The 12,360-nt window shown below is 39.7% G+C and overlaps 1 protein-coding gene across 3 annotated transcripts in view; it reads right to left on the bottom strand.

The window, feature by feature from the left end:
• The window catches only part of NEK1 (NIMA related kinase 1), a 231,692-nt gene that overhangs the window by 180,381 nt on the left and 38,951 nt on the right, over positions 1-12,360 (bottom strand). For all 3 annotated transcript variants that reach the window (XM_060015311.1, XM_060015312.1, XM_060015309.2), the window contains one exon: positions 8,681-8,778. In XM_060015311.1, coding sequence (XP_059871294.1) covers positions 8,681-8,778 — 98 coding nt within the window. The remainder of the gene's footprint in view (positions 1-8,680; positions 8,779-12,360) is intronic.

Here is a 12,360-nt window from a genome sequence, read left to right as displayed (position 1 = left end):
TACTTAAACGTAATGAAAACGTTCCATTTTTTAAAACAAATTGTGACAGGCAATGAAAAGAGGATACTGTACAATAATGTGGAACAGAAGAGATAGTGGGGCAAATGAAATAAACCACCAACAACCACACCAAAGGCTGGTCTTCATCCAAAGAAGGTGATATTGTTTATATGGTGGGATTGGAAGGGAGTTGTCTATTATGAGCTCCTTCCAAAAAACCAAACGATTAATTCCAACAAGTACTGCTCCCACTTAGACCAACTGAAAGCAGCACTCGACGAAAGGAGTCCAGAATTAGTCAACAGAAAACGCATAATCTTCCATCAGGATAACGCAAGATTACATGTTTCTTTGATGACCAGGTAAAAACTGTACAGCTTGGCTGGGAAGTTCTGATTCATCTGCTGTATTCACCAAACACTGCACCTGCGGATTTCCATTTACTTTGGTCTTTACAAAATTCTCTTAATGAAAAAATTTCAATTCCCTGGAAGACTGTAAAAGGCACCTGGAACAGTTCTTTGCTCAAAAAGATAAGAAGTTCTGGGAAGATGGAATTATTAAGTTACCTGAAAAATGGCAGAAGGTAGTGGAACAAAATGGTATATACGTTATTCAATAAAGTTCTTGGTGAAAATGAAAAATGGGTCTTTTATTTTGACTTAAAAACTGAAGGCACTTTTTAGTCAACCCAAAAAGTGTATACCTATTTTCTGTGTGTTAACGAGGGGATTACTTTCGATACCATAAAATTACAATACTCTAATTTGGACTTCTACCAGCTTAACTCCAATAACATATAAAAACTCTGCTCCTGGGCTTCCCTGGTGGCGCAGTGGTTAAGAATCTGCCGGCCAATGCAGGGAACACAGGTTCGAGCCGTGGTAAGGGAAGATCCCACATGCCACGGAGCAACTAAGCCTGTGCACCACAACTACTGAGTCTGCGCTCTAGAGCCCTCAAGCCACAACTACTGAGTCCACGTGCTACAACTACTGAAGCCCACGTGCCTAGAGCCCATGCTCCGCAACAAGAGAAGCCACTGAAATGAGAAGCCCACACACTGCAAGGAAGAGCAGCCCCCCCTTGCTGCAACTAGAGAGAGCCCGCGCGCAGCAATGAAGACCCAATGCAGCCAAAAATAAATAAATTAAATAAATTAAAAAAAGAAAAAAAATACTGCTCCTTTACATCTCTGTCCTACTTCTTTCAGTTGCTGATGTCACCAAATTACATCTTTGCACAATAATATCATTGTTTGTATGTTTCAAAATGTAAAACTAATAATTTTTTTAAAGTGCATTAGTCTCTTAAATCATGTAGAAAAACAAAATGGGGAGTTACAAACCAGTTACAATAATACCAACTTTTAGACTAGTAATTGCTTTTTAAAAAATTTATTAGTCTTAAATCATGTAGAAAAGGGGGAGTCACAAACCACTGCTGTAACAATTCTAGCTTTTATAACTGCCCGTGTATTTACCTTTACTGAGCTCTCCATTTCTCCACATGGCGTCAAGCCACTGTCTAGTGTCCCTTCCTTTCAATCTGCAACACTCCATTTAGCACTTCTTTCAGTGCAACTCTAGTAGTGACAAATAGCTTCAGCTTTTGTTTATCTGGAAATGACTCTCATTTCTGAAGGACAATTTTGCCAGATATAGGATTCCTGGTTGATAGCTTTTTTTCTTTTAGCACTTTGAATATATCAGCCCAGTTTCTCCTGGCCTGTAAAGTTTCCACTGAGAAATCTGCCTGAAATCTTACTGACAATTCCTCGTATGTGATAAGCCACATCCCTCTTGCTGATTTCAAGATTCTCTGGCTTTCAACAGTTAGGTTATGGTGTGTCTGGGTGTGGGTCTCCTTGAGTTCATCCTACTTGGAGTTCATTGAGTTTCTTGGATGTTTATATACATGTCTTTCATCAAATTTGGGAAGTTTTCAGCCATTACCTCTTCAAATACACTGTCCGTCCCTCTCTCCCTCTTCTCCTTCCTATGATGCACATGTTGGTCTGTGTGACAATGTCCCACAGGTCCCTTAAGCTCTGTTCATTTTTCTTCAATCTTTTATCTTTCTGTTACTCAGACTCAATAATTTCCATTGTCCTAGCTTCCAGTTCACTGAGTCTTCTTCTTCAGGAAAGGTTCAAATCTGCCTTTGAATCTCTCTAATGAATTTTTCATTTTAGTTATTGTATTTTCCAGCTCCAGACTTTCTTTTTTGGTTTCATTTTAGATTTTCTATCTCCTTATTGATATTTCTGTTTTGTTCGTATAGATTTTTTTTACTTTCTCCATGTCTTCTTTTAGCTTTGAGCCTCTTTAAGACAGTTGTTTTCAACTCTTTGTCTAGTATATCTGCCATCAGATCTTTTTCAGGGACAGTTCCTGTTAGTTTATTTATTTTTTCCTATGAATGAGCTATACCTTCCTGTTTCTTCTTTTTTTTTTTTTTGGTGGAAAGTAGTCATTTGAATCTAAAAATGCGGTACCTCTGGAAATCAGATTCTTCTCCTTCCCCAACATTTGCTGTTTTTTTTGTTTTTGCTGATTGTTGTACGTTGTCTCTGAGCCAAGATCAGTGTGAGGCACAAACTTAAAATCCTCTCAGGTCTTTTCTGAGTCTGCATGTTTCTCTGGATATGCATGGTGACTTTTTTTTAAGATGTTGGGGGTAGGAATTTTTTTATTTATTTTTGCTGTGTTGGGTCTTCATTTCTACGCAAGGGCTTTCTCTAGTTGTGGCAAGCGGGGGTCACTCTTCATCGCGGTACGCAGGCCTCTCACTATCACGGCCTCTCTTGTTGCGGAGCACAGGCTCCAGACACGCAGGCTCAGTAGTTGTGGCTCACGGGCCCAGTTGCTCCACAGCATGTGGGATCATCCCAGACCAGGGCTCAAACCCGTGTCCCCTGCATTAGCAGGCAGATTCTCAACTGCTGCGCCACCAGGGAAGCCCCATGGTGACTTTTTAATTTCCCTCAGATCCATGGTTGCTTCGAATGCCTTAAGTTTTAACGTCTGTCTCCCCAAAGGTGAAAAGAGAGAAATGTAGCAGGGGGGAAAAGAGCTGCTGGCCCTTTAAATCCTCTGGAAGTCACTTCAGCCAGAAGGGGAGAGGCTTGCAACAAATTGGGGAGGAACAATAACAATGGCTGCCCACCTCTTTTCCCCCAGATCTGAAGTAGCCATCAACAATCAGAGCACAGATCCCTGATACGTGGAGGACAGGGACCTGTCTGCCCACCCTGGTTCCCACAAGGTGCACGCAAGCTGCTTCTGGGATGCGTGCACAGCTGGATGTCTCAGTGCTGGGATGTGGGGGATGAGTAGCCCCTGCTACCTAACTAAGAGGTGAAATTGACTGAAATTAACCACAATTTACTATCCAAGCCTTCCCCTGGAAGTTGCAAAGATTCAAGAGATTCCAGAGACCCAAAATAGTTACATCAGATAGATTCTGCCACTGTATTGTTGTACAGGTGGGGAGACAGATTCCTAGTGTTTCCTACTCTACTATCTTCCCAGAATCTTCTCCATCTGTATTTATTTTAAAATACTTTATCTCTTTGATTAAATAGGTAACCAAATATTGCTTTTCAGGTACCCAAAACCGTCTCTTAATCAAGTGATCAAATCTCTGACAACTCTGTAATCTTTCCTTCCCAAGATTAGATCCTAAATTTAGAAAAAATAAAATAAAAATTCTAGGCTACCTCTCACCATATGTATTAGTTAGCTCAACATTTTTATAAGAGCTGCATGGAAAGACTTACCAAATCAACAAAGATGCTCAGCATTTTCTAGGTTAAGTTTGTATACGTAAAATATTATTGGGCTTCCCTGGTTGCGCAGTGGTTAAGAGTCCGCCTGCCGATGCAGGGGACACGGGTTCATGCCCCGGTCCAGGAAGATCCCATATGCCATGGAGTGGCTGGGCCGGTGAGCCATGGCCGCTGAGCCTGTGCGTCCGGAGCCTGTGCTCCGCAACAGGAGAGGCCACAACAGTGAGAGGCCCGCGTACAGCAAAAATATATATATATATATTATTAATATAAATATTTCAGAAAATGCATGCTTTATGGAGGTCCCAGAGATTTGTCAATGACTTTGCTGTCCGTTTTTACCCTTAGGGAAAATATTCAACAAGCCAGTAACAAATACCCCTATGGAGAACTGTATTCTATTACTGGTTACTATAAGAAATTAACTACAGCCTTTTAGTCTCATTATCAAACAGGCCTTTGCTTCTTGATGACCAGAAGGCTCCTGGAAAAGACTGTACTAGGAACACTAAACTACTGACACCTCAGAAAACACACTCTTGAGTACAGGCTTCTGAGCTGACACTGCTAACGTTGAACAATGGACTGAGTCAATATTCCTAAGGCTTTTTCAGTCCAGAAGCTGATACACATCATAAAAGCAGACTCACCCAAAACCCAGCATGATAAGAACTACTAGGACTGAATGAACTGAATTAAATGAAATTTAATTATGTGTATTTGTTTGAAATACAACTGGTATTATACATATATTTTTAACGTTCCATCCTTCTATACTTAATGAACATATGAAGTTCTCTTCTTTCTCTTCTTAATCTATCTCTACCCTCAATTTAGTAAATTATGCTTTTCTAGACTGAAATATAACATCTTGAAATGATTATCTGCTTCTCACTGACCCATCCAGAATTTAGAAATAGTTTTACTGAGTTTTACTTTTCAGGAATATTGTAATTTTCATTGGTTCAATAAGAATGTACACTCCTTTTTACCAGAATATAACCACACAAATCAACTGTGCAACCAAAGCCACACTTGGACCGTCTTATGTGAGGATGAATTTCATTCAATCAGTTATGACAAGCCTGCTGCCCACAAATACACACAGAGCCAATTCCTACATTGTGCCACCAGGGTACTGGCCTAGTGCCTGACTTACAAGGTCTCAGCATCACAGGTGGCAAGGTCATTTAGTAGTAGCCAAAAACCTTGGCAAATCTGAAAACCCTCAAGAAGAAAGAAAATCACCCATATTTATAGGTACTGCAGGTGAAATTCGGTGGAAAATGTACTGGGCTTGGTTTACTGGCCTTGGGATAGAAGAACAAATAATATTTCAAAAAGTCCAATCTAAGATTCCTTATGAAAACTTCTGGACAGAAATCAATTCTGTGGCCTTAGGAGCTACATAGTTGCTCAATTCTATGAGGCTCTGGATTTTCAGAGCAAACTCAAGGAAGTCTGTATGCCTAATTAACACTCTGACTGCACCTAAATATTAGGGCTAGCCCTACCAGACCAGACTTTCTTTTAAAAGAACATACATTTGTAAATTACCAGGAGACGAGACTATCAGAAAATTTACCCAACACTTAGAAATAAGCCAAAAATAGTCAGTGGCACATCTTTTTAATATCTACGTGGGGAAAGGCCATTCAAGGATTGTTCAGCAGAATGTACTTACTTCATATCATTGTTTACTACTGATTAAAAGTCACAGACTTAGCCTGCTTCCTAACTTGACGAGGTTTTTTCCTAGTAAAGATGCAAACAAGGAAGTATCACTGAAGAGAATGGCTTGAGCAGTTGGAGAATTCCTTGTCTCACGCGTCTCTGCGCCCACTCCCATTCTAGAGATGGAACAAAACCATCTCAGACTGATTTCAACCAACAGCCTACAGCAAAAATGGCCTCTGACCTCTGTTTTCCTGCTTCAAAGCTCAGAGAGTAGCAGGTTGTTTTTGTGTAAGTAATTACCATTTTAAATAGGCTAACAAAACTTGTCATTTTGAAGGGTAGGAAAAAATGCTATTAACTTAAAAGAAAGACTTGCCAAATTTTTATTGTTTATATGGAATAATCTCAGATGGACGAAAAAACTAGAGTAAATCTCCATAATTTCTAGGATTACAAGAAAAATATATGTACACACACACACATATATATCGTTATGTACTAAGAATATTTATCCAACAGAAAAACCAAATCCATAGGGCTTCCCTGGTGGCACAGTGGTTAAGAATCCACCTGCCAATGCAGGCAACATAGGTTCGAGCCCTGGTCCAGGAAGACCCCACATGCCGTGGAGCAACTAAGCCCGTGCGCCACAACTACTGAGCCTGTGCTCCAGAGCCGGCGAGCCACAACTACTGAGCCCACGTGCCACAACTACTGAAGCCCATGCACCTAGAGCCTGTGCTCCACAAGAAGAGAAGCCACAGCAATGAGAAGCCTGCGCACCACAACAAAGAGTAGCCCCCGCTCGCCACAACTAGAGAGAGCCCACACGTAGCAACGAAGACCAAAAATAAATAAATAAATTAATTAATAAAAAAAACTAAACTAAACTCAACCAATAGATTATCAATGTACTTTACAGTATAATGTTACGGAATTTAACAGCAAGCATTTTAAAGTCCAAAGGAGACAAAAGAATAAAAATAAGCACAAGCAATGGAATATATCAGATAAAACTGTAATAAAAAAATAGCACCTTGTACACAAACAAACATTACTATCTGACCTTCACCACAACAGTACCGTCAGCTACCTGGTAGGAATATCCCTACTACTGAGTGAGGATGTAAAGCCACAAAGCAGTTAAGTAACTTGTAAACGTAATTACCAAGCTGATAAGTAGGACAAGCACTCAAACCCAAGTCTTCTCACTCCAAGTTTTGGGCTCTGCCTAGTAGGCTTAATTGTGGAACGTGAGGTAAGGAAAGCTTGAGGAATACGATACTACCCTACTCGACAGTACTTTTAACTCAAGCTCTCATCTTACCATATCTCCAAGTTGCTGCCAAGACCCTCAAAGTCCCCATCTGTATGACGTTATCAATCAGCTGATGAATTGTGCCAAGGCGGCGCTACCACAGACGCAGCCTTCCTCAGTACCTTGACATAAGCAGACTGGGGCCTCCGCTCTACAGTAAATTACAACCTGCTTGGAGAAACAACTCTAATGTGACATTATTCAGAGTACATTAACAAGGGTGCACGATGCACTGAAGGTGAGTGTAGACTGGGAGGAATCCCATGGACTATTAGGTCGGAGCTAGAAACAACAGATGTACAGACAGCAAAGCGGATGGATCAGAAACAGTCCTTAGGGGAAAAGTAAAACTGAATGAGATATAATACAACAGGTACACATTTAAAAATACATGTATACAAAACAATGATGGCTATTTTGCAGACATAGACAGAGATATTGATTAAAGACATTGGAAGGGCTGCCTAAGGACAGAGGGGAGTGGAGCAGAAATGAGTATGAAGTGAAAAAAAACAAAGCAAGGGCTTTGCTGGAATGAAATATAATGCACCTCTTAAAACTAATGCAACTGATCTCAGGACTTCCCTGGCGGTCCAGTGGTTAGGACTCCGAGCTTCCACTGCAGGCGGACAAGGGTTTGATCCCAGGCTGGGGAACGAAAATCCTGCATACGGCATGCCCGAAAAAACAAAACAAAACCTTATACGACTGATCTATATGGACCGACATGTCAACGTAATCAAGATAATTTTTAAGCGACAAAAGCAAGACAGAGCATGGTATGTATACTATCCCATTTCTGAATACACATGTCTCAGTGTATACATGTGTATGTTCAATATGAAAAAGAAAGCACACCAAACCAAAAGCAGTGGTAATCTCAGGGACAGAACAGCAGGGGAAGACGGCTTTCCATCTCCAAACCTCTGAATAATTTTATAATTTAAGTTTGTAAAAAGAACATTTTATAAACTCTGCTGTTAGATAGGGGTAGGTTCAAACACCAACTGTGACTTTGGGCAAGCTACTTAACCTTAGATTTCTTACCTATTAAATAGAGAAAACTACAGTACGCTAACTCACAGGGGGATTTAAGAATTAAAAGAGACAGCAAATGCAACACTCCTAGCATACAGCTCCCTCCATTCTCCTACGTAATAGCCTGCAATTAAAATTAAGGATGGGTGATAATGAGAAACGCAACAGGAATTCAGAGAAAGAAAAGATCATGGAAAATCAGAGTACCTATGGAAAATCTAAAGAGGCTGGGACTTGAGCTGAGTTTTTTTAAAAATGGTAAAATGTTAGTAACAGAGAGTCAGGGATGTGGAGGAGAAGGTACTACCAAAATAAAATAAATAATCAGAATAAATACACAGGAAGAATGAGAGGTATAAACCTGTGTCCCAGTGCCAACCACAAAATGAATGTGCGACAAATATCTGGTACATCCATGAAAAAGGGTGCACCCTAGGGAACAGGAAACAAGACTGTGTACGTAGAATAGCTCATATTTTAGAGATCCTTGAACTCAAAACGAAGACTGGATTTCACGCAGTTGCAGGACAAGGCTTCTAGAGCTGGAGTTACCGACAAAGCCACATTCTAAGATAAGGTGGCAGTAAGCCAACTGACAGCATACAGAGTAATCAATCAGCTACCCGCATAAAAATATAGTTACACACACACACACACACACACAGAGGACACAACGTATACGACACACACAGCAGCATCGCCACAGACGGAAACGAGACGGGACCTGAACTCAGGACGGAGGTCACGAGAGCTGGAGTAGGCGTCCAGTTAATACTAGTAGTACAAACAAACAAGCGCTGAATGAATTCTCAACAACACTTACGGAGTAAGAGCCAGTCTCCCACGTGCTAACTCACCTGGTCCTCTTGAAACAAAATGCCTTTCTGGGCATTTATTCGTTTAAACAGATCCCCTCCTTCACAGTAATCCATCACTATGTAGAGAGAGCCATTTTCTAAAAAATATAAACGTTACAGTCCATTTTTTAAAATGTACATCAAAAGCATAGCTACATTAAAGGTACCTAAAGGTTTACTAAAAAGCAGCAATTAATTAAATACGTTCCACTAAACTAAAAACAGAACCACAGCCAGAAGACTTGAAGTGCAAAGTCAAGGTTTACTGGACGTACAGACTGTGCGGTAACTTGGGTTAACAGGCAACTCCATCATTAATGACTTTTCTGCCAAGAATATATCATCCCATTATCCACACTGACATAAACATCTCTGCAATATGGACAAAATACAGACAGATATAGTTGATTTCATTTAATAGATATATTTCCTTAAACGTCAACTATAAAAATCACATTTTTCCAATCATTTGTCAGAGATGGGTAACCTTGGTTTTTAGCTGACCATTACTTTCCAGCTTTATTTCATCCACTTTATTGCCTGTTAAACAAACACAATAACAGATGCTGCGATGAACTGTCAGGACTCAACAGTGAGACAGTCTCTACTCTCCTGGAGCTCTCTTTGTAGTGATACATAATCTGTGAACGAACATGAAGATGGGGCACTTCCCTAATCACCTGTATGCCTCAGTCCACAGGATAAAAGACTTCCATGACCCTTCCTGTGGTAGACAGGATGAGAAGAACACTTCTAATCCTTCTCTCCACCCTCACTCTTCCATAGGACTAAGACCACACCACTTCTTCCCAGGTAAGGAAGAGCGGCCAAGATCACCTATTACAGCTTAAGGAACAGCCTTCCCAGAGTTCACTTCTCTTCCTGCCTTGTGCTGATGGCCTTGCTCCCGGCACCTTGGATGGTGGTCTTGTTACTCGCGGTGCTCACATTCACCTTGTATACACTGCTTCCAATGTGCCCAGGGTTGGGAACCTACATGAATGAGCTGATTAAGAATCTGTGTAACTCTTTACAATTGATACAAAAAGATCATCCAAATATATATGTGAGAAATCACTGTGCGAAAAAAAAACCCAGAAAACCGTACAATCTACTACTTATGAAAAATATGTATAGAATGTCACCATTTACATAGCATGAGAAACAAAAAGCCAAAAAAAAAAGTGCCGTGTGCTATGATTTATGTATGCTTATTAATGCTTAGAACATTTCTGGAGGGAAACTCAAGATAGTGGTAAAACAGTGGGTACCTCCAGGAGGGAAAAACAGGTGACTCAAAACTAGAAACAGAAGGCAAATTTTTTACTGTTATGTAACCTTTGAATTCTGTACCATCTGCATGTAGCAAAAATTAAATAAAACCATTACAAGGTTTTTTTTAAAAAGGTGTGTGTGTCTGTGTGTGAGAGACAGAAACAGACACACAGACAGGGAGACAGAGAAGGTTAAACAGGACCTGAGAAAGGAAATGGAGAAGCAATCCTGAAGAAAAATATCTGAGCTCTGCTATATTTTTTGCTGTTTAAACATTTATCATTTATTTTGGGATAAGTACTAGTTAAAATGTAAGGTTAAAAGAAAAGTCTTTTCTGCATGAGGGAAATACTAATCTGTTTTGTATTCCTTCGATCATTCAAGCATCTGAGTGCCAACTATGTTCCAGGCACTTTGCACAAGATGCCAGGGATACAGAAATATAAGACACCACCCCTATCACCAATGGGCTCACACAGTACTGAAGAAACACCCTCCAAAAAAACCCAACATAATGACCACCTAGAAACTGCTTGAAATTGAAGCAAAAAGACTGTAAGGCGAGTGACAAAGCCTCAAGGCATGTTAGAAAACGACCGAGAGTTTAAGAGAGGACACGAACCATGACCTCTCAGAGAAGAATGCACTGCTAGCAGGCTAACCCTGTAATTCTAACACTTTTCTCCCTTCATCGCCTCTCACTTGAGAAGCTGAAAAAAATCCCAGATTCCCTAATTCCCAGTCTCCCCTACAGTTAGAGGGGGTCACTGACCCCATATCGGTCACTAAGATCTAAGAGGAAATCTGAACAGTGGCTTCTGAGAAAGCACTGGCTCGTCTGGTCACAGGACAGACAAGAGCAAGCTACTGGTGCTGCCCTTGCCCCTTCTTCTGGCATCTTTTGGATGCAGCCGCTGCCTGGAGTTGCAAAGCGTCTTCTCAGGACAAGGAGACAGCATTAGGCTTAAAAACGTGCCTATTAAGGATGTCAGAGTAGAAATCAGACAGGGCCTAAGCTGCCATATACACCCTATACACAGGACAGCTCATCTTTCAGACTTCCTGTTAGGTGAGATCATTAAATATCTTTCTCACTTAAGCCAATACTGGCCAGATTTTCTGTTACCTGCAGCAAAAAGCAATCCAAATTTAGCCTCAAAGAAAAGCTTTCTTCAACTACATAGAGAAGTTAGATTTTGGCAACACCAATGGGGAACAAGGTGAATGCCAACACAAGCGCCATAAGTGAGGCTGAAAAGCTTCCATTAAAGATATAAAAGCTACTTTTGCAACAGTAAGAAGTAAAACAAACTTATGAGGTCAAAAAAACACAGACTGTAGGAAAATACAAACAAAAGAATGAAAGCAATTAGAAGGTGATAGCTAGAGACAACTAAAAACAGAGAGCAATATATGAATAACATTAGAGAAAACAAAACTGTATATAACACAGATACCCCAATATACAGTGACACAACACTTTCTCAATGATAAGATCAAATTTTTAAAAATTTTAAAATGTTAGGAATATAGACAAAAATGTCTAATTATAATATTTAATATAATCTAATTATACATTCATATACCTGAAAATACTGTTTTCTCCCCACTCTCCAGTTTTACAAAACAATTTTATCCAAATTTTTCACATGTGTCATCAGTATAAATGTCTTTTATTGATTCACCTATGTTTTCTCGATACACATGATCTTCATTTCCTTTTAAGTTAACTGAAAGAGAGCACTTTTAAAATCTGTTTATGTTGTCAGTGGAATTTTTTCTACGTCCTAATTCCCATACACATAAGATTGGGACTTTAAAAAAATCATCCTAGAGAGTTCATATGCATGATTGCCACAACATAACCATACTGCCTTTTAAGTGACTTTAGAAGGCTTACAATAGTATCTGCAATTATGACATCAGTATTAAATTTCTTTGATGCCTCTTTTTAAAACTGATTCCGCCTGAGGACCTCTATAAGCACTCAAAACTAACTCAGTGAAGTTTTCTTCCCCAAAACCACTTTGTTATTTAATGTATTTTAAAATTTGAGAACACATCCTGTAACACAAGAGACTTTATAAGAAAGAATTCATCTGTAAGCTAAGACAACTTTATGACAAACAAATTTTGGAATATTTTTCCTTATCTTAAGATATATATGGATTCTTTAAAAACAGTGAAATGAAAACTTTCCTGAAACAAAGAAAAACCAGAATCTGCAGGCAGAAAGGGTACAAAATGTTCCAAGAGAGACAGAATCAGAATTATTAATACTAAGCCATATTCTGGTGAATTTCAATTCTAAAGAAAGAATCCTTCGAGCATCGAGGAAAGATAAAGTAAATTACCTTCAAGAGGAGAAGCTTTATGCTGACCTCAAACTTTTCTACAGAAACATG

Source organism: Delphinus delphis, chromosome 6, assembly GCF_949987515.2.
Source record: "Delphinus delphis chromosome 6, mDelDel1.2, whole genome shotgun sequence".
Classification (NCBI taxonomy): domain Eukaryota; kingdom Metazoa; phylum Chordata; class Mammalia; order Artiodactyla; family Delphinidae; genus Delphinus; species Delphinus delphis.
The sequence above is the reverse complement of the archived record's forward strand: the minus strand, read 5'-3'. Positions and strand labels throughout refer to the sequence as shown.